Source organism: Microtus ochrogaster, chromosome 1 (assembly GCF_000317375.1).
Source record: "Microtus ochrogaster isolate Prairie Vole_2 chromosome 1, MicOch1.0, whole genome shotgun sequence".
Lineage (NCBI taxonomy): Eukaryota > Metazoa > Chordata > Mammalia > Rodentia > Cricetidae > Microtus > Microtus ochrogaster.
The window spans coordinates 118,778,629-118,806,601 of record NC_022009.1 but is presented as its reverse complement, the minus strand read 5'-3'; the positions used below and the strand labels follow the sequence as shown (position 1 = coordinate 118,806,601).

General features: G+C 35.1%; 1 protein-coding gene across 1 annotated transcript in view; it reads right to left on the bottom strand.

The window, feature by feature from the left end:
* The window catches only part of Fstl5 (follistatin like 5), a 398,938-nt gene that overhangs the window by 333,227 nt on the left and 37,738 nt on the right, over nt 1–27,973 (bottom strand). Inside the window, exon 2 of the mRNA XM_005344117.3 lies at nt 22,594–22,732. Within this exon, the coding sequence (XP_005344174.1) occupies nt 22,594–22,719 (126 nt within the window). The 5' untranslated portion in view covers nt 22,720–22,732. The remainder of the gene's footprint in view (nt 1–22,593; nt 22,733–27,973) is intronic.

The window sequence follows — 27,973 nt, the reverse complement described above, 5'->3', positions numbered from 1 at the left end:
AATTTTTTTTTCTTTCTTAATAATAAAAAAAATAAAATAAAACATTTTAATAAAAAAAACAATACAGTCACTAAATAGATGAGAAGAGATATTTAAAGAGGTCAGCACCATCAGAAGTTAACAATTAAACACCACTCCTACATAGTGGATCAAATTTAAAACCGATGAACTTTGGTATATACATGCTAATCATTGCAATGGATTCAATCATATAACTTCTTACATGCTTAATGTTGATGTAATAATCCTACTTGAGATCACAACCAGACAATGTCATACTAATATGTATATTTTGTTGGTACCTCTAAAGAGCATAAAACCTCAGTGGGAAAAGAAAATTTCTGTAAAATAATTTAGATCAACAAAATCATGATAAACTTAAATGAAGATGAATTTTAAGAATAATAATCAAGAAAGTAAGAAAAAGATAATGTTATGTGGTATTGCCAACTCAGTTGTAGTTATGTGTTGTCTGTATTTATTGTGTTTATTTTAAAATATGACTGCTAATTATTTTGCTTGATTTATTGTCCAAAGAAGGAATGTGCAACAGAGCTTTAAGTTAAATAATGCTGAGTGTCTCAGACATCCTTGTTAAGTACAAAAGATTAAAGAAAAAAATTCAAGATTGTAGTTGATGTGGGATTCCCCTCTGTATGCTGTGAATATCACTGATTAATAAAGAAACTATCTTGGGCCTGTGAGGGGAATACAGGTAGGTGGGGAAAACTAAACTGAATTCTGGGAAGAGGAAACCAGAGTCAGGGAGAAACCATGTAGCCCCACCAGAAACAGATGCCAGAACTTTACCAGGTGAGCCACAGCCTCGTGAAGATACACAGATTAATAGCAATGGGTTAAATTAAGATGTAAAAGTTAGCTAATTAGAAGCTAGAGCTAATAGACAAAGTAGTGGTTTAATTAAGAGTTTCTGTGTGGCTATTTCAGGACTGAGCAGCCAGGAACTAACTAGCAGCCTCCCTACTACAAGTAATAATGTACAATAGGCTTCTTTTTAGTTACACACTCAAGATGTTTAATAATATTCCCCAATAGACCAAACCATAAAAACTTTATGAAGGCATTCGTGAGTGATCACAAGAATCCTTAAAATGCCTCTTAATTATGCCAAAAGCAAGAAGAACCCCTAAATTCTTGATACAGCACCTGTGTACAAGGACTAGTCGACTACTTGTCATAGGATGATTGTACTAAACACATTTCTACATGGAGTAAGTAGCACTTTCCCTACTAGAATAGACAATAATCTGCAAATACATTCGTGGGAGTTTTTCTTGTTGCTGTTGTTGTTGTTAATATTTTTGGATATGTCTCTTTATTTCATACTCACCAAATGCCTTATTTAACATGAGAGACAGCACACAGTACAACTGATGGACCAAGTAATTCATTTTTCAGTAAAACTTGTTATCAGTGTGGCAATGAAATAAGTTTGTTTGGCTGGAAATTCCAATAATTAAAAGCACTAGCTCTACAAATAGGAATAACCACTTAGTGAATATAAGGTGACAGCTCCAACTTAGAGAAACAAGCCCCAAAATTTGTTCTACAGACTGATAGGTGCTATAAATTCATAACTAATGGCAATTTTTACATATTTTATAAAATGAGGGTGAAAAAGAAGATGATGGGGGAAAAGTGTTTCTTGCAACTCTACTTAATAACCTATTTTCATGTTAGGTTCACACTTTTTCTGACATTGAGTTATGCTACCTTGTGCACCAGAGGACACACAGAATCATTCCCAAGAACTTGGTATTTGACTCACCACTGGACAGTTTATGTCTTAGTGTAACTGAAGCACACAGAACACGAGAAACTGTCTAAAACTCAGGCAATTCTGTGCACGCCTGCATATTTCCAGATGTGTTATCAAGTACTCAAAGAAAGTGAGGGAAATCTAATGGAAGAAAAATCATCTAGACATTTATTAGTTTCAGAAAAAAATTGCAGGGAGAATATAGAAAAACAATGAGATTCTAGTGGGTGATTATTATCTAGGTAACGGTCAGTGAAGGATCATTTAAGCTTTTACCGTGACTGCTTAAGATTCTTAAGCAATGACCTTCAATTCCTCGTTACTTTATACTCCGTAACTGCTGAAAATCTTAGCCAAATTCCTATCATATTTGTTTTCTGATTTCCAACTTTATTTCAGCTTGATATTTCCATCGGGTACACAGGTAATCTAAGATGGGGGATAGAATAAATATATCTAGTTGAGTTTCTGCAGCTAAATCATGCAAAGAATGTTATCTAGAGAAGCAAGCACCACACTACTACCAACATTCACTGTGTCCTTCTGATCATGTTAGTGGGAAGATGTGGCTGTGGAGATGAGGGAGAGAAGCAGGAAGATGAGAGAGTCTTATCTGTGTGTGCTTTAAATGACTTTTAAAACAAAAACAAAGAGATACCAATGGAAATTTATTTAAATGTTTATGATCACATAGACTTTTGTTATACTTTTGTGTGCTATGATATGAGTAATGTTTTAAAGCCTATAAAATAAAATAAAAACATTAAGGACAGATTTATGTTTAGTTGACTTTGTATTTCTATATGTAAATGTTCTGATATGTTGAAAATTATCTTTCATTTCTAGAAATATTATAACTTCAAAGCAGAAAAAGGCAACATCAAAGCATTTTAGATTCCCAAATGCAAAGTACTTACAAAAGAGAAAGACAGCAGGATTTGAAATAAAAAACATAATTAGGTTAGAGAAGGAAGAATATCTAAGATATTTTTTATATTTTGATTAATATATTTTGGAATGACCTAAGTAGAGTTGCTCCAGCTGTAATGTTAGACTATGCAATGAAACACAGGAAATCACGGCTGATCTTAGGAATGTATCACATTGATAGTGTAGATAAAGTGTGCAATTACACTGTAAGAAAACAGGAAGGGATCTTCAATGGTCAAATTTGATAATAGCTGACAGAAAAGGAAGTGTATGAATTTATTACTAAAAGTATTGTAATCAAGCAAAAAAATGAAACAGACTGGAGTAAGGTCAGCTACAATGGTCTTCCTAGACTTATTTTGTGCTTAATGGTTTTCCATGGGAGCATTGACACATTTTATCTACTTCACAAGCACTGAGCAAAATTGCTTGACCAACATGGTATTGAGACTGTTTTACGTTAGACGGATTCTTTATGCTACTTAAGATTTGTTTCCAACATATTGAATAATGCTTGTACTTATATCTTGATATTTATTTTTTATACAAACCATGTACAGATGTATTCTGACACATATATATTATATATATATATATTATATTATATTCCAACACTGACAGGGATAATTGGAACCTCATGCACAGGGCATAAGCTTATTGCTAGTTTTAAGGAAGAATAATCTCAGTGTTCAAAACCCTGTAAAGACAGAAAGCAGGAACTCTGTTCACTCTACCTAAGAAGCTACTTCTTCACATTTATGTAGCCTTATGTCATATACTCTGTACTAACAGTACCTATGCATAATTTAGTTACCTATTTTTCAGTGTTCCACCATTTTCTTGTGTTATAATTTTTTATTTCATTACCGTATCTCTAAAATGTTACTTTTTATTTTCTATATCACTAACTTGAAATTAAATCTGGCCAGAATCCCTATGCTTTGAAAGTTACTCATGTGTTCTGCTTCTTATTAAAAATTTTAATATAAAATTGACAAAGTTTGTGTAGTAATTTGTGTATTGGGCTTCTTAAATACAGTTACTTTAACAATAAAGTCCTAAATACATTGATTAATAAGACCCTAGTGTAATTAAGTTGTTAAAATTTAAAAATAGGTTGTACACATAACATTATTAAGTTGTGTTGCTTTACACAAAATTTTTCTGTAAAAAAAATATACCCATGGGATTTTTTTTTTTTTTTTGCTAAACTGCAGGATAAAATTTCTGACACTAAAACAAGCCATTTGTTTGATTGAACTGGAAAGTACCTTTATGGCAGATACTTACCTGGCCTCTGAATAAATTTTATTATAGGAAGCATGCCAATTATTTGACAATAGGCATGTAATCACTTCCTATCTATTGGCAAAGCTCATAAACTTGCACTACTGAGGGTTTTCCAGAGAACTCCTGGGTCAAAGATACCAAAAGAATCTTAGCCAGCTACAGCTCCATAACAGAAAATCAAAATGCACAGGATAAAACAGATTTCAGTGGAACTCAGAGTTCAAGGGGCCAGGAAGCTTTCTGCTAAAGTTCATTAGAGCAAGAATCCAAAGATTGAATTCCTCCTTATCTCTGGCCTTGCATTTGGCTAGTCAAAGGTCAATTTGCAAAGTGATTATCTTTGTCTATAAACAGAAGTAAGATCAACAATATGCAGGAAAAAAACAAACCAAGGTCAATATTTAACTATGCCCTTCCAAAAGCAAAACACACAGGAATAACAAATAGAATTGATACTTTCTTAATAGAGTCTAGCAATATTAGCAGTAAGGTAGTTAAATTATCACTATTAATATGTTCCTTTGCTTTTAAGAAGAATTTTCTAACAGAAATCTGTTTAGTTAACAACAAAATGAAGTAACATAGTAAACAAGAGCTCATGTGTAATATGGTATCTTGCTCATATATATGCTAAGAAATACAAATACAAAATGCAAAAATGCATTCAGGAAGAAAATTTCATCTCTCACCTCTTCCCTCATGATAAAACACACAACACAGACACACAGACACACATGCAATCACACAGACACATACCCAACCATACACACACACACACACACACATGCACAAGTTCATCTTTAAAAAATTTACAAAAGTTTGTATTTCAATGATCTATAGAATTCAGTAAAAAAAACAAAAATCACTCCAAATAAAATCTCAAATAAGTGGTTAAAATAGTCTTCAAAATTATTTTGAACTAAAATTCTTTTATAAGATTTGAAGTACTTTATTGAACAGAAATGGGAAGAATGGACAGCCTTGTCTTTTTTCTGATTTTAGTATAGTTGAATTGAGTTTCTCTTCATTTAGTCTGATTTGGCTATTAACTTGCTGTATATTGCCTTTATTATGTTTAGGCATGTTCCTTGTATCTCTATCTATCTCCAAGACCTTTACCATGAAGGGGTGTTGGAATTTGTCAAAGGTTTTTTTCAGCAGTGAATGATGTGATCATGTGGTATTTTTCTTTCAGTTTCTTTATATGGTAAATTACATATCTGATATAAAGTCCACTTGATCATCGTAGATGATTTTCTTATATGTTCTAGTATTAGTTTTCTAAATGCCAGATTCATATGAAATTCCATATCCACATGTGAGACCTCGTAATTAATAGCACATTAAAGACATAAATATAGATCTTCTGACATTGGGATCCTATTACATGTAAACAATATATACCCAATAGCAAAACAATTTTTAATATTAATGCTCTCACCTATTAACCTCATGTGGCATTCCAAACACACAATTAGAAATTAAAAAAATAAAATAATTTTAAAAATTATGCTGATATGCATTATGAAGCAAATCAATATAGAATAGATGAATATTGACTCTGAAGTTATCTTACAGTGAAATTTGATAAACTTGCTCAACCATCTGCGCCAGTCAGCACAGTTGAATTTTTTTAGTTGCTCAGTAACAGAGATTTCAGAAACATTCATTTAAAAAGAATAATCATTTCAGAAATAACACATCACCTTTTCTACATTTTGAACAAAATGACTAGACATTGTACTTTACAGTATTGATTTATTATAGACATATTAAACATGGAGAACATATGGTTTGTAATTGATCATTTTCTTTTACTCTAATGGCTAAGAAAGTATAATAAAGTCTTTGGAACATTAAATTTAAAAAACCAATAATCATATCTTAGGTATATGATCTAATTCCTGCTAGATGAATGTTGTGAACATCAGTGACTTAAAGCATGATAAAATGAGAAGTTCAAGCTGATGACAATGTATTCCTTTTTCTATAAAAAATTTGGCATCAAATAGACAAGTTTTCTCATTCAAATAATTAATGTTGAGACTGTGAGCTTGATTTAAAAGAGATTATGGAAAAAATGAAGTCATATTACTAGACAGACATTTATACCTGGCAAAATGATTATAAACTGAAATGCATGAGAATCAATAAGAAAACTCATGAAGTTGACTACTTATAAAGTTAATTTGAAGACTATAGATTACTTCTTACCTATATGGAATAATTTCAAATTATCAAAAATATTAAATGCCAGTCCAATTTTTATAACCACCTGACTTCATCCAACCTAAGCCGTATCCAACCTTAACGCAAACATAACCACACTTCCTGTATTAACACTCCTACATACTCTGTTCATATCACCCACAGAACTAACAGTGGACATCACAGGCCCAGGTATTATTGCAAAATGCAAACATATTAGATATCAAGGCAATATTCCCTACACACAGCAAAAAATTCAACAATTCTGCAGAAATGTTCACCAATAAGAACTACCTATTGAGCATGAGATACAGAATTTAAAATAGCATTCATAAACTCATCAAAGAATTCATGGAGTTTCAACAAGTCACTTTTTAATCTGCTTTTGGGATTCATTCCCCCTTATTGGGTTGCTTTGTCCAGCATCAAGGGGGTTTGCCTTGTGTTACTGTATCTTCTTCTGTCATGTTTGACTATCATCTCTTGAAGACCTGCTTTTTCCTGAAGAAACAAATCGTGGGGAAATGGATCTGGGGTTGGGAATATTGGGAGCGAGCTTGGAGAGGTAGAGGGAAGGGAAACTGTGGCTGGGATGTATTGTATGAGAGGAGAATCTATTTTTACTTAAAACAGAAGTCACAAAGAAACAAGTTGAAGGACTTAAAGAGAATGAATATTAACTGCCTAAGTGACACTCAATAAATCGCTAATATCAGGGTGATTGACATGATGACATTTGATAATAGAATTCAATAAAGAAATAGAAATATTGATGTAGTTCAAGCCTGAGTGCAGATGTGAATGAAAAAAAAAACATAACCCAGGGCTCTGGTGTGGGGCTCTTCCTCTGTTTTATCAGCTGCTGGATGAAAGTTCTATTGTGATATTTAAGATTTCATCAGTCTGATACAAGGCAAGTCAAGATCACGCCCCCTCTCATCTATTTCTTAGGGTCTTATCTGGGGTCAACCTTGTGGATTCCTGGAAATTTCACTAGAGCCAGGTTTCTTGCTAACCCCATAATGGCTCCCTCAATCAAGGTATCTCTTTCCTTGCTCTCACATCTGTCCTTCCTTCATCTTGACTATTGCATTCCCTCAAGTTCTCCTTCCCTCTCCCCTTCTTTCCACCACTTCCCCTTCTACCCTCCATTTTCCCCCTAACTTTTCCCCCTAACCCTATGTTCCTAATTTTGTCAGGTGATCTTGTCTATTTCAGCTTTCCAGGTGAATCTATATATGTTTTTCTTAGGGTTCACCTTGCTATTTAGCTTCTCTAGGATCATGAACTATAGGCTCGATATCCTTTGCTTACAGCTAGTATCCACTTATGAGTGGGTACATACCATATTCATATTTTTGGTTCTGGGTTACCTCACTTAGAATGGTGTTTTCTAATTCCATCCATTTGCATGCAAAATTCAAGATAGTATTGTTTTTTTACCAATGAGTAGTACTCTAACATGTAAATGTGACCTCCCAAAGTCTAGTTGAAGAGTGGGAGGAATGAGACTATGAGCATACAGGTCAAGACCATGATGGGTTCACCCACTAAAACAGTCCACCTGAGAGAATGGGAGCTCAACAACACCAGCTAGACTGGGAAGGAACAAGCATAGGATGAAAGTATTCACTCTGAATGTGGTTGGCAGTTGCATAGCTAGGGCAGACTGTGGGGCCACTAGCAGCAGCAGCAAGATTTATCCCTACTGCTTGTACTGACTTTTTTGAGAACTTATTCTCTTTGGATGGATATCATACTCATCCTAGATATAGTAAGGAGGGTCTTGGACCTTTCCCAAAGCAATGTGTCTTACCCTCTCTGAGGACTGGATGGGGGTGGGGTGGGTAATAGTTGGAGGGAATGGGAGGATGGAAGGAGTGGGAACTGAGATTGGTATATATAATGAAAAAATGTAGTTTGTTTTCTTCTAAAAATAAAACAAATGATAACCCAATTAGAAAACTTGTGAAGAAGCCTCAAGAATGAGGCAAGGAAAAGGCAAAAGATAAAGTGGAGGATCTAGATAAAATAACCAAATAAAGTGAAAGACAAGTGTAAAACACAGCATAGGAGTATGGAAGAAATCTTCAAATTACAGGCATAGATGAAGAATAATAATCTCATATCGATGATATAGTCAAGATTTTCACGAAGTCATAGAATAAAACTTTCACAAACTAAGGCATACCCACATATATCCAAGAATAACACAGAACACCAGATAGGGAAGACCAGAAAAGAAACTAGCTATGGCATACCATAGTTAAAATACTAGTCAGAACCAAAGAAAGAGAGAGAGACAGACAGAGAGAGAGAGAGAGAGAGAATTGAAAGATTCAAACAAACAAATAACTATAAAGCCACAAGTTACATATAAAGCATAACAACAACTGATTGTTACAGAAAACTTTGAAAGCCAGAAGAACATGGAACAATGAATTCCAAGTCATAAAATACCAATACTGACAACCCAGACTGAGGTACACACTAAAACTATCTGCCATAGTTTAAGGAAAACAAAAATTTTCCACAATAAAAAAACAGCCCTAAAACATTATATTAGATAGAAAGAAAAACCTACAGAACATACACAAAGCAATATTTCAAGATAAAGAGGGGAATGAGCAGAGCCAAGAAACTGCACTATTCCTAACGATCGGGAAAATGCAAGCCAAAAGCAAATTTGAGATTTCATCTTACCCTAATCAAAGTGAAAAGATCAGCAAATCATCCAAAACCAAATGCTGGAGAAAACATTTGGGGAAAGGGATCTCTCACTCGTTGATAGGATTGCAAACTGATGCCAATGCTCTGGATATCAGATAGAATTTTTAAAAAGATAAAAATAAATCTAACGCAAGATCCAGCTATTTTCTTCACACATACTTTCTCAGCCATGTTCATTGCTGCTCTGTTCACAACAACTAGGGAACGTAAACAATCCGAGTGCCCTTTCACTGACTAGTTGATTATGAAAACATAATAAACACTCACTATGGAATACTATTCATCTGTAAGAAAAAAAGGAAAAATTTAAGTAAATGAATGGAACTAGAAAATATATTGTTATGTAACCCAGAGCCATAAAGACATATACTTGTTGCCTCTCATTGACGGTTCCAAGCCCCAAATCTTTTAAAAACCCAGAGCATGAGGAAGAAGCCTCTTTCCAGTAACTGGTTAGAGTTTTCCAAGAGACTTCCCAAATATTATAGGCTATTACTGTTCTTGGTGTCTTTGTTGGACCAATGGGGTGGGAGAAGGTAAGTTGCTACTTCTAAAGACAGCATGCACTTCAGACCCAGGACTCTGTGGACCTGAGCCAGATCTGATCCGAAATCCTCCTCCCTGACAATAAACTTCTTTCTGCTCTTGTAATAAGCCATGAGCAAAAACAATGTATGAGAGAAATAGGTTTATTTTTTGCTTACATTTTTTATTTATTTTTGAGATTGAAGTTAAATCTGGACATTTCTCCATTCCCTTCTCTCCCTCCAATCCTTCCTATATACCCCTCCCTACTCTCCTTCAAGTTCACGGCCTCTTTTTTCAATAATTATAACTGTTTGCATATATGCAATTATACATACATGTATATTATTAAATAAAACCTGTAAAGATTACAAAATGTTTTATATGCATTTATGCATATATGTGTATTTTCAGAGGTGCCTGTTTGGCACTAGACAGTTATTAATTATTTGATGTTCTATTCCGTAGCGAGGATCATCTCTCTGGCTCCCAGCTTTACTCTATTGCCTGTAGTTCTTTGATTACACCATCTATTATTCAGGGAAATTGGGGCAGAAACCTGAAGGCAGGGACTGAAGCAGACACTATGGAGTAATGCTATTTGGTGGCTTCCTTTCCATTACTTTCTCAGTTTGATTTCTTATTTAATCCATGATGACCTGCCCATAGGTGGCATTGTACACAGTGGATGGGTTTTCCAACATCAATCATTAATAATGAAAATATCCCACAGACATGTTCACAGTTCGTTCTGATGGAAACAGCTCTTAAACATCCAATTCTCAAGTGACTAGTTTGTGTCAAGTTGTCAAATGGTAGTTTTTCGTCGATCTGTGCTACAAATATCCAATTATCTAAAGAACTAAGTTAAAACAAACAGCAAAAAAGATGCTGAAACTGATTATAGAAAAATTATGGGCTGGTTGTTTTATTATATAGTTCACACCCCATATTGCCACTTCTCTCTGCATCTCTGCGTCTCTGCCTCTCCTTCCCCCCTCTAGACTCTCCATATGTGTTTTTTTTTACCTTTTGTGTTTACTAGTCTTTCTTATATAATGGAAATTGTTTACTCAATTATATCTTATCAGATAGTATCCCAGATAGGATTCCATGCTTTCATTCTCCTAGCAGGAAAGAAGTCGTCATAAAGATGTGTGCTTCTATGACTGAGTACCAAACTACTGAACAACAGAGTCTGCAGAATTAGAGTTTTCTCGGGAAATCTAGAGTTGAAGGAACGAAAAGTCTGAAGATCTCTTGTCAAGGGAGAAAAGAACCTGTCTCTCTGAAAGAGATACACACCATTATGACAACTTACAGGGACAAAACACAAAACACAAGAATGAAAACAAATGATGTGTGGTGACAGGGAAGAGTACACATTGATACAAGTGACTGACAGTTTACTTGAATCTCCTTCAAAGGTTTGTTTTTATTATTTCTAACTACGGATAGCTGTGTGTGTCTTAATATAGATGTAGATGTCCATGGAGGTCAGAGTTGGAAAAAGCCTCTGGAGCTGGAGTTACAGAGAGTTGTAAGCTGCCATGCAGGTGCTAATAATCAAACCTATAACCTACATCTGGAAGAGTACCAGCTGCTTTTAACTCTGAGCTATCTGTCCAACTCCTCATATGCACTCTGTGTCTCTATTTAAATCTTAACCTAGGTCAATGCCCAAAGATAGATTTTCAACTAGTTAGATCTTTTTCTCCTTTCTGGTAACAGTGATATTATGATATGTAGGGTTTTCCTAAAGTCCTCTGTTACGTTGTTGTAGATATGTACTTTGTGATATTATTATCATTAAGCATTAAAGCTTATGTCTCTGTAGGAACATTTAGAACATTGGTACAGTATAAAATTATATTATTTATTATTACTCTTTCAATAATGAATTTTGAGCAACATTTATGCTTTACTCAAATATAATTTGCCTGAGGGCCTTTTTATTTGTTTTCTCAATGTTTTACCAGTTTGAGAGCTATAGAATTTTTTATACTTTCAAAGTAAAAAAAGTTTCATTCCTGTGTAGTCAGCAAAATTTCTACTGAAGAAAATTCTAATACTATTTTATATTATAAAATTAAAATATTTTAGTAATGTCATTAGTTGAGAAAAGTTGGGTCAACTATATTTGATAACATGATTATACTTCAAATGGCAACTGGCATTCCAGTATCAAGATTTTCCTTGAGAATGTGGAGATGACTGCTTTAATATTTGAAAGTAACAACTTGTTAATCATGGAAAGATGAGTATTCACAGTCACAAACTCTTAATGTGCATAATTCGGAGTGCATTTTCAAGTAACTACATGCCATACTCATGCTGAAGATATTCAGAGTTTGCAAAGCTCTGATGTTTGCACTTGTCTCAACTATTACTGTTAGAGTTCAGAATTAAGGAAGCAAACCAAATCAAAGTTTGAATAAGAGAGTTTTTTAAATGAAAGTACATTCAAATTCAAAACATGTACAAATGAATTATGGTAATGATATTAATTAAGACTTATTTGAGCTTCTATAAAGGACTGTATAAAACTATGTCAATTAATGAAATTAAGTCCTACAAAAGCACATTTGGTAACTAAATTAGTTTATAATTTCCTGAAACTTTTTATAAGCATGGGAATTTGAATTATAGTCACCATGAGTGATTAAAAATATTTTCCTATCAGGTATAAGGGTGAAATTATTTTTGATGTGAGGAATAAAATCCAAGCTCTGTGTATGTGATGGACAAAGAAACACAGTTAGAGCCTCCTGAGCACTGATTAAAGCTAATGAATGCTTGAAACTCCTTTAGCTATTATAGATAACATAAGAGCCTCTGGTGTTAGGGGACATTTATAAAGGCATAAATTAAATATGTCATCATTATTCTGATTTGCAGATTATTGTTAGCATACCCTAAGCAAGCTTCTCAGAGAGTTTCTATCATTTATTAGTGTGAAGCACAGAGCATGTCACAAAACATAGTGTTTTATAACTCAAGCTCACAGCATCCATACATAAATCTCAGTGTATGTGCGTTTATGTGTGCATATGTGCAACCCCCCACGTATATGTATACTTAGCATAATCACTGGTGAAATTTGTGTATCATGGTGATACACTATACTTAGCAGAATCACTAGTGAAATTTCTATATCACTGAGATATATTCACTCAAGTGGAATCCACATAAGCTCCCAAGCAACCATTGTTATGTTATTGTTGTTAGCGCTGATCTTAGATTATGATGATAAATATACTCTACCATCCTGTCCCAAAGATTTGAATAGCAGTTTTGGCAAGGATAGAAGGACAAGGAAAACTAAGGAGGACTATGAGAAAGAAGCCCGTCGTGATAGAAACCTGGGTTCTGTTTCTGACTCAAGTAGACCTTCAGCCCCTAAGTGCAGAGAATTGTATGAAGGTGGCCTACAAGGATGAAGCTCACTTATTTTCTGTGAGATATATCAAAAAAGAGTGTTGAAGCAATTAGTATGCTCTCCTTGAAGCCAGAGGATGTGTAACCATTAAGGTTAATGATACTGCTACTATCTTTCATGAGTAAACTGGACCAGTGTATGCCACAAACCATCTCATCATTTCATTTACAAAGAAAATTAAGAGAGGAAATATAAATAAGCCAATTCATGTTGTTTTTATTTGATTTTTAAATCTACTTAATATTATAGGAGTTTTATTTCTAAATTTCTTTAAATGTTTCTATTTTTACATAATATATACACCAAATTTCTAAATATTTTTCATTATTTGATACAATATAGAATTTTAATATGGTAGCTAATACTTATTTATGTTCTTCCTTTAATTTTACCAGCTGGGAACAAGCCCAGGGGCATTTATGCTCTGAGAGAGAGAGAGAGAGAGAGAGAGAGAGAGAGAGAGAGAGAGAGAGAGATTAAAAACCAGGCAGTGGTGAAACATGCCTTTAATCCCAGCACTCAGGAGGCAGAGGAAGGTGGATCTCTGTGAGTTTGAGGCCAACCTGGTCTACAAGAGCTAGTTCTAGGACAGGCTTTAAAGCTACAGAGAAACCCTGTCTCCTCAAAGAGAGATAACTTGATATAAGTGCCCATCATTCTTTATTTCTATTGGAACTAACTTTGATGCTGTGTTTTTACAGTATATTTTCAATGCAACAGTTTGCATTAAATATGAACATAGCAGGATCAAGCATCACTTAGGGGATGGGCTCTGGGCATGTCTGTGAGGCATTGTCCAAACTGGATTCATTGAAGCGGGAAGATGCACCTTAACTATGGGCAACAACATTTCAGCACTGGGGTATGGACTGGATAAGAAGAGAAAGCGATGAGCATTAGAATTCCTGCCCCTGCTTTCTGACTGCAGACTAACAGCTTCTTGCTCTCACCCCCATGCTTATCCACAGAAGCAAACCCTTCCTTGTCTAAATGGCTTCTGTCTGGTTGTTTTATTTCAGGAACAAGACAGCACATCAACTATGTTAATAACTGATAAAACTAGACCTTACTGTAGAATGTTATTCTCTCTAATAGACTCAGGGCCCTGATAATACTTTTAGAGAAGTGTTGGCAGTTCTTGAAAGACGTTTCACAGAATTGTTGTTTTGGCTAACCAGATTTCCCTGAAGTGAAAAACATCTAAGAATATAAGAAGATTAAAGCAGTTACAAAGTCAACAAAACCAAATACACATGCAAAATTAACGTATGCACGGTAATATTTGGATGGCTTTCAGTTGTGTTAACTGGGACAACAAGTTCTTAATCTATTGTCAAGTTTTCACACCTGTGTTTCTAATTTATTCTGCTGCTGAATGGCACTTGATATTTATTTGGTGATCTATCTTTCTCTTAGCCTTATTTAAATTGTTACTGGGGCTTAATGAAGTTACCAGTTCATTGGCACCTGCTAAACTCTTCAGGCCTGAACCTTCACCATTGAAACACAAGACTGTTACCAATCAAATACAAAATTTTAGAAAAAGAAACAAAACCAATACAGTGATGGCAGACAGAGATAATATATTAAATCTGGTATCCACATACAGAGATAATAGAATCTAGGCCCAGACATTAAACCTTAAAACAACAACAAAACCCAAAAACTTGAAAGTAGAACTTTACAAAAGAAACCACTTGAAAATTTCACAAGACAGAAAACAATAAACATAAAGCAATGCTTTATTAAAATTTATCGTATTTACCAAATAAAAGACATTGTCAAGAAAACAAGTGAAAGTATCTGAGAAACTTCTATAAAAGGCACCTAAAAGTTTTATCCAACATATAGAAGAAGCTCTTTACCTTCAAGGAAAAAAATACTAAAAGTTCACTTACAACATAGTCTAAAACCTGGTCACATATCATCATCAAAGAAGACCCATGGGAACAATTGGCCTAAGTAAATACCTCATATGTCTGTCATTATGTAATTAAACATTAAACCAAATACAACTGTAGAATAAGTGAAATCCCACATGCTAGGAAAGGTGGGGAACAGTAGCTCTCTACTACATTGTAGGTAGTACTTTAAAAATATAGCTTGACAATTCCTTTCAAAGGTGAATGCAAGCTTCACCAGCAATCATGCTGAAAGTACCCACAATCAAGCATAAACATATGGACTGATATTTACATCAGGTTTCTTCAAAAGGTATGAACTGAGCAAACAAAGTATCCTTCAGCAGGTGAGTATATACATAAAATGTGTGCATACAGACAATGGAACATTATTTATATCTAAAGCATAATCATACATGAAGTCATAAAAATCTATTCGGGAATCTTACTGCATGGCACTATGTGAAATAAGTCAATACGTTCAACCAAGTTACTGTGTGATCCCATTTATATGAGGTAAAATTATGAAAATAAGAGTTATCTTTTACAAAATATGAATAGGCAGAAAGCAGAAATTTAGGTTATGGAAATATGCTGCTTATAGTACTTCATCAAAGCTTCCTTGGCTTCAAACCAAGGCCACAAACGAATCTTTTTGCAAACTATGGGCTTTGGATGATAATCAAACATCACTGGATGATTGTAACAAATTCCCACTCTGTTCCACAGCTTGAATAACAGAAAAAGGCTATCTATGCACAAATGTGAACACATAAGGATCTATATATTGTCTTACCATTTTTGTTGTTAACCTTTATAATTGAAATCAATTACTAAAAACACTGTGATAAAAAACAAAAGAGAAACAAATAATACAACCAAGATTTCTGAGAAAACTTTGGACTGACTGCCTATTAAATAGATATTTATTATTGGACATCTCTATCATAATGGCTGACAGTTCCATCTGTGAGGAGGGTCCTGTGTTTAATCCATCCAGTTTGTAAATACATTGTCAGTAAGAATCCTTCAGCTCAACACCTTTAGTCTAAGCCTGTTTTCATGGCTAATTGCCTCATTTATTTTCCTGTAGACAGCTTACCATAAAGCAAACTTTGTCCTAGCTCTCTCTGAGAGACACTTGCCTTATTATACATCTCAATACACATTGAATCATATTTTCATTCAATCATGTTTCCATTGAATCATGTTTTCAAGTCAATTCATTTAAGATGATCATTTCACTAACAGTCATATGATGGATTAGCATATGTTCCAGGGAATTCAAAATGGAATCCTTTACTCAATTCTATGCATGTACGAGGCACTTAATAAATGTGTTGCAATAATGTGTAAGTGATGTGGGAGTGTCGTATATCAATCTGTTGATTTCATTGGTTAAGTAATAAAGAAACTGCTTGGCTGGCCCTCATAGGTTAAAACATAGGTGGAAGGAGTAAACAGAACAGAATGCTGGGAGGAAGAGGAAGTGAGCTCAGACTCGACAGCTCTCCTCTTGGGGGCAGACACCTCATGCTCCACTCTCCCGGGCAGACGCACGCGATGAAGCTCCGGCCCAGGATGGACGTAGGCTAGAATCTTCCCGGTAAGACCGGTGCTACATAGATGATTAAAAATGGGCTAAATTAATATGTGAGAATTAGCCTAGAAGAGGCTAGATAGAAATGGGCCAAGCAGTGTTTAAATGTATACAGTTTGTGTGTTGTTATTTCGGGGCATAAGCTAGCCAGGCAGCCGGGGTGCTGGGGATGCAGCCCCGCCGCTCCTATCACTACATGTAAGTGTGCTTTTCGTTGGTAAAAGAATACACGCAGAAAGGTATTTGCTTGAAGCTAGAGTACAACAGGAAGATGAAAAACATGGATTCCACTTTTGTTTGCAGTAGCTCCCTGTGTCATTTTTACCAAAGGGGTTGTCAGCCCTTAATTGTCCTACCTGCAGCGTGTGGGTATGAGAGAGAGAAGGAGTGTGTGTGTGTGTGTGTGTGTGTGTGTGTGTGTGTGTGTGTGAAAATATGTTTATATGTGTATCCAACATGCTTTCCATATATTATTATAATTTATAAATCGGAAAGCTCAATCATAAAGAACAAGTTAGTAAAAATAATACCACTCCTTCAATTGTTTTTATGCTACAAAGTTTTTAATCACTTAACCATTCTGACTATAGAGCTCATAAACTGAATTTTCTTCACATTTGTAATATAGAACTTTCCTAGTTGAATTCACAATAAAATAATTTTTAAGAATTAAAGATTCAGGAAATAATATATAATTTATCTACACATCAAAGTAATGACTGCAAATGCCGACCTGAAACTTAATTAATTTTAAAGATCAAATGAGTGTATTTTTACTTATTCTCCACCATAGCCCTTCTTTCATGTATTATGTAAATACATACACACATTCATATCCCACTTCAGAATCTGACATTACGTTACTGTGGATATCTGTTAAACGCCATATCTGAATTGTTCTTTAGTAGAACATTAGCTTGCACCAATTTCAAGCAACACAATCATCATGTAGTCCAAATTCTGATACTGTGTCTACGGCCACTGCTGTGAACATTGACGTGTTCTTTGTCTCTAACACAAAAGACTACCACTTCTGACACAACTTGTGAAACTAGGTATTCTAAAAACCCATTATCTATAAAGTGAATGAAAGGAAAAAATCTCAGACCTTTCATGGTTTGTGACAGTATGAAAATGTGTTCATTGAACAAAGCTTACTACATTTTTCTCTGACCTCCAGTTTTTGAAAGAAAAAGAGGACCACGGAGCTCAGAAGAATTCCCCTCCATCAGCAGTACCACCATTATAACATCGCTTTTTATATTTTAACATGAGAATAATAAAATTCAGAAAGTATCTAAACCTATTAATAATCCAAGCACAACACATTTCCTAAAGGCTTACTATTCTGTACGTCATTTTTCATCATTATTTACTTGTTTGGCAGAACTTTTGTGCACTTAAAGACCACAACTAGATATGCCAATAAACATATATAATGATGCAATCGCTACCACTGTGCTACTAAAGATACTGTTACTCAGATCTTCATTATTTTTCTGAGTGTCTGTGTATGCTGAGAATTCTATACATCTACCATCTCCCAAATAAGTAGAAATGCATTGCTGTTAGCTGTAGCTAGCAGACCATACATCAAATCTCCTGAAGTTATTCATCTTGCATGACTAAGACTTAACAAACATGAGCAAAACTCTTAGCTCAGCAAGTGTTCCACAGTCCCGTAAATTAAGGAGGAAAACATTTTCTTGAATTTGAGAAAGGTTTTCACACTGTAGCTTAAGATGGTCTGAAAAAAACTTTGCCCCACAGGCTGGCCTACAACTCATGGCAATCTTCTTGTTGTGTGTAAAAAGAGAATTTAATGAAAAGCCATGGTATTTCTTAAATATACTCTTTCTATCAATAAAAATTGTTTAATTATTATTGTACTTTGGTTGCATAACCCCAGACTCAATTTTGCACAAACAGGAGATTGAGTCGTGAAGGCATGAGTTGAAACTAGGAATTATTTCCTTAGGGAAAAAATAGAATCATTATTTTCTAAATGCAAGGTATTTATCTGAAACAAGTTTAAGATTTACTAATATTCACCCTTCTCGATATGCATCAAATAAATTTATCTATACATTTTAACTAGTAATCCCCTTAATATTTAGTTAGCTAATTCTTCACAGTAACTTTTTAACTTCTCTAAGCCCTGACCCCAGATTTCTTCCAAGGTGTGGTTCAAATTGTTTCCTGACTTCCGAAAAAAAATATCAATTATCATTTTAACAATCTCTTTGAAATCTCCTGTTAGCATCACAGTGATTGCTAAGGCTTACCCCTGGTCTTCCTATTAGGAAACAATGGTCTTGGTTTGTTTAGAGGTCCATGCCTTTAAGCACTAGAATTTTGAGTTTCCTTTTATGTTTATCTTTTCCCCTCTACATCTCTCCTGCTTGTTTCCATTAGGTGCATCTATCCTTGTTAGTACAAAGGCAAAAGACCAGAACAAAAATCATCTCTTACAAATCACTTCTTTGAATTATATGGTATCGTTGTGACCAGCGAGGCTCTCAAGAACCATTACATTTCACACCACCCTCTCTTCATTCACACAGTGATCCTCATGGAGAAGCACTTTGACTTCGGGGGAAATTATAGATCAACTTCAATTTGCCAGGTTAGCTGGAAGTGACACTCTGGTCAAAGAGAGATACAGACACTTAAAGGACTTTCAGTGTTCCCATTTGGGACGCTCAAAGAATACCATGGTCCTCATGCAGAATTCCATCAGGCAATACAGTGACAGTGTGATCAGCACTAGAGGTGGAGAAGCAGGCAAGGTAGGTGCTGACACAAGGAAGATTTTTGGTCAGACAAGTAACGTACTTGTTGATATTTGGAGATGTCAGTACATAAATATTACAAGTTACACAAAAAAGCCTACTTGTTCTGAAATATTATATCTAAGCAATTAATGGGTGGTGAGTGCAGGGAGATAAGAGAAATACGAAGATGAGAAAAAATCAAAAATGAAAATGAAACAAGTAGCCAAAAAGGAACAACAAAAAAGTATCACAAAGGAATTCTGTGTAATAGGTGTAGGAAGGAGTTCTAGCTTTGTCTTTATTTGTGAAGAGAAGCTGGGAGCGCAGAGAGATGACAAACAAATCCCAAATTCAATGATTAAACATAATAAAGAGCTTTCTCCATTCCTTGTTCCATGACACAGTAATGAGCAGGATATATTACTCATCATAGTTTTTGGAAGGAATGGAAAGTTCAATGATTGACATGTGTCATGCTATAGGATAAAGGAGAATTCTGGGAGATTTTTCAGTTATTAGCAAATATTCAGACAAAGATGCTTCACATGCCTCTGTTCCCAACTCACTGCCACAATACTACCCTGTTTTCTCCAAAACAACTTTCTTTTCTTTAACATGCTAGCTAAGGAATTCTTCACAAGGCACATGAGAGTCTATCATTATTGAACTTTGCCTATGATGCAGATTTCTGATAACAAAACCGTAACCCAGGTGATTTCTATTTCTCCTAGTGAGTTCATGCTAGAAGGCTGCCCTAAGCCAGGCTACAGCCACCATCAGGAGCAGAAAACAATATGAAAATTCAGTTGTTTTGCTTATGGGGGAACACTGTCAATGGTCTAAAAAGCAAACAAGTCTCTCAGGCCAGTGTCATGTTGCTTTACGATCACTGTGTCTCATTTTAGGGAGCATCTGCCCATCCTCTACCCCACCTTCTTATTCTCCTGTCTTGATGGTGATGACTGCTGCTTTCTCTTGCTCTCAGGAAAGCCACTTGAGTTCACCTCTCTGAGCTGTAATAATGTCACTCAAATGAAGAGGAAGAGCAGTCCTGTTCCCCAGACTACACCACAATTAAATGACCATGTGTAGGGAAATGGCCTGTGAAAGAGTGCGCCATGTCTAAGTCCAAGAATATACATAATAAATAAGAGCAGAACTTTGTGGGCTTTGGATGGAGTGACTGCATTTCACAGTTCCTGGGTGCTAATGAATGGCCTCAGATGATACTGCATAAATGCAGTGGGATAAACACATCAGTAAAACACACAATCAGCTCTCCTGCAGGCGTGGATTTCTAGAGGATAATTAAGACTTCTAAAATTAGCACATCTAGTTTATTGTTACTCATTTTTTACTGTGAGATACAGACAAATGAATTTTAATCACATTTTTGATACATACAGCTGGAGATGATAAAATATGTGTATGCATTTGTTCATATCTGGAACATTTCAGTATGATCTGACGAATTAATCCTTCTTGCTTGTATCACAATGTGCTGAATATGTGGGTTGTCTTAGTTTGCTTTCTCTACTACGATGAACACTGTAACCAAAGCAGCTGGGTTGTTATTGGGCTTAGATGTCATGGTCACAGTTGCTCACCGAGGAAACTCAGAATGGGAGCCCGGGAATGCAACTAGAGCCAGGCACTGGAGCAGACACTACGGAGAAGCACTATCTACTGTCTTGCTTTCCACCGCTTCTTCAGTTTACTTTCTCTCTCTCTCTCTTTAAATACCCATTTTCACACATGCACACATGTGCATGCCTGCACACACACACGTACACAGGTAGCACATACACGTTTACACACATACAAACTCTCACTAGGTGACTTTTATATATAGCTTAATCTTAGAGTCAAACAAAGCTGTTTAAAAGTGATGTGTTTCAATACGATTTCTGTCCTGCTTTTTAAATGCCAACAATCATATATCATTTCTACTGATTTAGAAATATAAATACAACAAAAATGTTAAGATGCAATAATTTTGGAGCACGTATGTTCTCAACTTATTTCACTCAATTATGTCTTTTTTAAATGGGTTAAATTGCATAGATAAATATATTGATATTTTATCATGTAAATTTAACTAAAAACATTCTCATAAATGTTCATACTGATGCCCAATCTGTGGTTTTGTATTTTTCAGAAAAACAATGAGATATATATAATTAAGCCATAATGTACCCATCAATTCTCTGCCAAAAGTTTAATACAACAGGGTCTAATGTGCACACAGTACCAGGAAAAGCATGGATATAGTTTCTGACCTCAATACATATATTTTAAAGCAAAGAAACAACACAAAATAATATTTACTAGATATGTGATATCATAAGATAAACTTGCCTGTTTTGAACTTGAAAAAGTTGAACATGAGAAAGTATTTGCCCCCAAACAATTTTCTTTTTATGTTAAGGAATCTAAAATTTAATGATTTTTGATTACATGAAAAAATTCAACAATTTCTACTCAAGCTGAATTTTGCAAACATATGTGCGTATGTGTGTGTGAATGTATATCTTTGCAGAGATTTAAAGAAATACTTTGTTTTCACCTTAAAGCTCTCTAAGATACATAAGAAAATAATAGAAGTTAACTCACTGACTCAGTCATAACTCTTGGTATATGCCATGCACCGCGCCCCTGTGTCTGTGCTCTGTGTGCTGGCACACAGTTCCCGAGCTTCGGGCAAGGGGCTGGAGGTTAAAATACACAGACACACACAGACAGAGACACGGTGACACGGACCATCCTTAAATTCCTCAAGAATGCCCCCTTTATTGTGTTCAGGGGCAGATTTTATAGAGATAGCCACGCCCCAGCCAAACCCACCAGAAACCACTCTCCTGCCATCAGGAACTCCTGAAGGTCTCATGCTCAGAGCAGCTGTAGGCACTCAGATCAGGGGATTACAAGAAATTCAGGATCTGGGGTCTCACTGCTCCCAACAGGTACATAAATCATTATTTTATATATTATGTTTTTAATGAATAGCTTTATTTTTAGTGGTGCGCACATGTGTGTGACCTTGTTGTTTTATGCACACGTGTGTGCAATTGCCTTAGAATCCTGGCAAGGATGCTAGATCTCCTGGAACTGGAATGTAAATGGTTGAGAGCTGCCAGATAAACCAGGAACCAAACACAGCTCCTTCAAAACAACCATATGTGCTCTTAACCATTAATCTCTCACCCCTGCTCCTACCTGCTGCAGTAAGTTTTATAACCACACTACATCTATTTAAAATCTGACGTTATTTTATTAACCAAACTGTAATTTTTTCAGTTGCTGATATTTCCCACTTTTAAAACTGGATTGTTTTAGAAAATGAAAATTATTGAAAGCATGTTTGGAAATCAATGGCTCTGAAGGAATAGTAAATAAGATTGACAACTCAGTCATACCTTGTGTCGTAATCTCATAAGAGGTTGGTAGGATTTAATGCCATATCCTGATTCTTTTGTTGGCCTTCCTTCGGACTCCAGGAAGATGACTCCAAGAATGAAGACAGCTGACCAGGACTTAAACATCCTTATTGTTTACCTGTCAAAATTAGAATTTTGAAAATCAAATAAAATACTTTATATAATAAAGAAATATATCAAAAATTTCAATACCATTAAGAAATCCTTACACAATGAATCAGAGCTCTCTGGTGTGTGACTATGTAATAAATAGACATGAACACTACCCTCTTTTGATAAATAACACCAGTACTTTTTTAAATCAGTCTCATAAAATATAGAATAAAAAAAGGTAGGATTTGATAAAAAAAATTCTCTGGGAAAATTCAATACAAGGTAGACTAGAAAGATAAATAAATTATGACTGATACTCTAAATGTAGGTAATGCAATTATAAATATGCTTATAAACTTTAACTCTAACTCCTCTTTAAGAATAAAGATGTTTAATTTTTAAGATTTTATTTATTTAGTATGTATACAGTGCTCTGTCTGTATTTATGCCTATAGACAAGAAGAGAGCATCAGATCTCATTACAGATGGTTGTGAGCCACCATATGGTTGCTGGGAATTGAACTCGGGACCTCTGGATAAACAGGCAATGCTTTTAACCACTGAACCATCTCTCTAGCCAAATATAGCAAGCCAAGAGTCAACATCAAACTAAATGGACAGAAACTCACAGTGATATCACTGAAATCAGGAACAAGACAAGGCTGTCCACTCTTTTCATATCTATTCAACATAGTTCTAGAGGACCTAGCTAGAACAAAGAGACCAAAAAAGGAGATAGATCATGGGGATACAAATCAGAAAAGTCTGAACCCATGGGCACAAAAAGAGAATAATTCTAGATCAACAATGTAGAATATATTTCTTAAAATAAAGGTATTGTCTTTATCAGAGGAGTTTCCCATGACAGCAGATAGCACTTAATTCAAAATCCCAAAATACGCAAAAAAATATGAGACAAAGTGATGATTGCATGTTTTGCCAAATGGGAAGGTGCAATATCCCCGATCTAAGGCTTAGAGAACATTGTGGAAGAAAGGGTAGAAATACTCAGAAGATAGGAAGATGGGCTGTGGAATTGTATGTTCTTAGAACGATACAGGCATTTCAAAATGTAACTGTGCTCAAGGAACATAGCAAAAGACAAAGTGGGAACATTATAAGAATGAAGAATGGATATATAACACAACGGTGTCTTTAAGAAGGAACATGGCCATTGCACTCAAAAACTCTATGTATTCATTGCTATCTGTGAAAGATAATGTTTGGCCTATCAACATTTCATCATGGAAGAGACTATTATAATGTCACTTACTTTTGTGGTATAGCCACAGATACAGTCTTTCTCTGACTGAATAGCTTAGCACCTATGCTCCAATTAAGCATAGTGGGTTATACACAAAATGATGATGACTTGTTGAAAATAATGGTGTCAAGGGGAGGCGTAGAGTAAGGGTTTCTATTGCTGTCATGATAAATCATGACAAAGGCAACTTTAAGAGGAAAGGATTTACTTGATTGCCATATCATAGTCCATTGAGAAAAGTGAAGACAGGAACTCAAACAAAATAGGGAACTGGAGACAGGACACGGTGCCTAGGCCATGGAGGGATGTTGCTTACTAGATTGCTCCCTATGCCTTGCTAAGTCTGCTTTCTTACAGAATCAAGGACCACCAGCCTAGACAAGTAGCCTGAGCCCTCCCCATCCATCACTAACTGATAAAATGCCCTACAGCTGCTTTTTATGCAGGTAATTGTCTCAGTTGGAATTTCCACATCTCAGATGACTCTAGCATACATCACATTGACATGAAACTAGCCAGCATAGGTATGAAGGATGACATTTTCTAAAATTAATTATAAAATATAGTATTTGTCAAATAATCTAAAATGGGAAAAATACCCAAAAAAGCAGGAGAAAATATTTCCTTGCATAATATGACACAACAGGCCATGTTTTTATGGTGGTAACATCTAGGTCTGTTACTTTGCTTCAAAATTCAAAATTGTATGATTTGGATTTATTTATACTTCTCCAGAACTTCATTTTTATAATTGTGCAAAATAAATAAAATGGGTCTTCTAAAGAATAGGAAAAACAAAATATAATTTAAGACATTGAAGGAATTGTTCTGTTCTATCTATGATTGGAAAAAAGCTGTCAAATGATGGAAAATTGATAATCTCATCAAATAAGGAGTCAGGAAAAGTGGTTTTCAGGCCTAGCTATGGTGGTTTCAGATGATTCTCTCTCCATTCTTGTAGGGAGCTGCTTCTTTCTTCCCATTGCTGAGCCCCAAAATAACCACACAGAATCTGTATTAATTAAATCACTGTTTCGCCCATTAGGGCTAGCTTCTTATTGGCTAACTCTTCTAACTCTTACACCTTAATTTAACCCATCTCTATTAATCTGTGCATTCCCACGTGGCTGTGGCTTAATTGCAAGTTTCTGGCATGTCTGTTCCCAGTAGCAGCTTTATGGCATCTCTTGACTCCAGCTTCTTTCTCTCAGCATTCAGTATAGTTTTACCTCCCTAGCTTTATTTAACCCTATCACAGGCCAAAGCAGATTCTTTATTAACCAATGGTATTCACAACATACACAGGGGAATCCCACATCACTCCATCAAAGCACCTCTTAACACTGCCTTAGGGAAAAAGGTAAAGTTTCAAGGAGCTAGCATCAGTGCCTTCATTTGGTCTCTGACAATGTCACAGCAGCCTTGGTGGCCTCTGCTGACATTTTCTGTAACTCCTTTAACTCGTGCTTGTTCCAGACAGGTTCTCATTCCATTCGAGTAAAAGTAAAAGTGGATTGTTAGTATCGACAGTGTGCCTAGGAACTTCATCTTGGCCAAATCTTTGCTCTACTCTAAAGCAGGAGGGAAGACTACTGGACCACTAAGACCTTTTCCCTCACTGGATTCTAGAATTCCCTGAGTCAGAGGGCTTGCCCCTGTGAGTCTCAGTGTATAACTTAAGTTGAGCCATTGGTCTAATTATCTACGCTAACTCATCACTTCTGAGTGGACTCATAGATGTGTACAAGTGTATAGTTGAAAGAACTTGTGATTATCTCTTTTTTATAATTTATCCCAAAATGCTTTATAATCTCTAGCCCAATGTATATAAGGGAGTAACAAACAGGTTTCAGGACACAGGAAACTGGAATTCACCAAGTACATACTAGAAAGAAATAATAACCATGTACTTGGTATTTATAGATTATATAATCCATTTATAAGATGGGAAAGAATGTGTCTGAAGAAGAAAGAAAATTCAAAGATGAATTTACAGATATGTTTAATCCAAATAGAAGGTTAAATGATTCTAGCTAGAAGTTAAAGAAATTTAGGATAGTAAAAAGGACATTTTAGGAAAAATTATAAGTGAAAATTTTATTGCAATAGAATAACTTGAAATCACAACCCTTGTCAATGTTTGATACTCTATGTAATAATTGGCTTAGTTTTTCATCTGTATTTAAATGAAAAATTAACTCAGAGACAGGAATTTTATTTATTTATGTGAATTAGAGCACAAGTTAACACAGGGTATATGTTCAGTAAATATATTTGAATAAATAAATGAATAGTGATTAGTAATTAATTTAAAATCCATTAAGGGGCTTAATATTCTTCACTTCATTGAAAACATTTGTTTAGGTTGACGGTGAATTCAACTAAGAAGTGAGTTGCTGCATGCATAACAGATTTTGTTTTTTTCTGCACACAAAACAAGGCTTTCCGTAGGAGGTTCCTTTAAAGGCCTCCCTACCCAGGGCAAACAGGTTTTCTTCCTTGACACATTTGAAATAAAAATAAACAAAAACATTCTTTGAATACGTTAGGCAAGCTCTTGTACCATTCTCATCTTTTTGCCAAACTTAATTTCACAGGGACATGCTGATCTCTATGCGGTACTACAATTTAGTGCCCGACTAAAAAGTGCTTGAACATTCTTCAAATAACCCAGTTTTATGAAGCAAAATGCATTCACCATTTAGGCAGTGAAGTCTCATAAAAAAGATATGCGTTCCGCAGCATCTCACTTGCTTCAGACATTCAGGCTACCCAAAATCATCAAAAGCAAAAGCTACTTAGATAGCTAAGAATCTCTGCCTTACCTGGGATAAGCAACAAGAACAAACAGAAAGGGAAGTAGACCATATCTGTCCTACTAGACATACGTCAGTGATACTGCACGGTATTTCATCCTAGAAATAACTTTGGGATATTTTGATATTACTTCTTACACATAAGTTATATATAAAGAAGACATTTCTAGGTGATAAAATGCTCCAGTTAAGAAAGTTAGCTACTTTTCAAGGGTGTATGTGTGACCCAAGCTAAACCCAATCACATTTGACTCATGCTTCCGTTCTATAGCTCTACTTTTTTTTTCACATGATAGTGCTTCTGAAAAAAAAAAAAAAAAAACCCTGGAAAAGAAAAATGTAATTCTCATTAAAGAACACTTTGGAAAGGGGGTTTTCTTTTATACTACCTGTGGATTTAGGTAAATGGCAAAACAAGACACATAAGAAGGGTATGGCTTTGGGACCACGTCCAAATAGGGCAGGGATTTGCTTGAGCCCATGGTGACAGAGCTTTTCGTGGTTCTGAATTCCATGTTATTTCCCATGACAATTGTCCGGACTTTTATTTGTAGTATTCTGGGCTTAAAAAAATATAAACCATTCAGTATTTCTTTTTCTCAGCATGTGAGAGTAGAAGAGAATTTTAATTTTGAGTAAAAAAAAATATGATTATTTTTTTAATTTCACTTTCAAAACAGGAATATTTACCCCCAGGACAGCTTAATCATTAAGTTGAACAAAACTGTCCCAATTCTAATTGATTCTACCTTTCAATAAACAGCTTTATTAGAAACTGAAAAAAAGAAGGAAGCTAAATTTGGGTTATAATATTCATTGCTGTTTTAAAGACAGACTGTATGGTAAATGCATAGACATTTAAGTTTGTACTAAGGAAAAGCATTTTTGTTGACTACTCTTAATATGTTTACAAAGATTTGTGAACTCTGGCAAATAAAATTCGTGAAAATATTGCGGTATTTAAAGCACGTGATGTGATAAATGTTTGGTTTCTCAAAACAATTAACAAATTTTACAGGGGTAGAAAAATGGCACAGAGGTGAAAGCAATTAATTCACAAAACTGACAACCTAAGTTTGGTTCCTGGAACACACAAGGACAAAAGGAGAAAAATGACTCCACAGAGCTGTCTTTTGACCTCCACATGCATACCATGGCACATGTACCCAGAAACATCAATGATAGT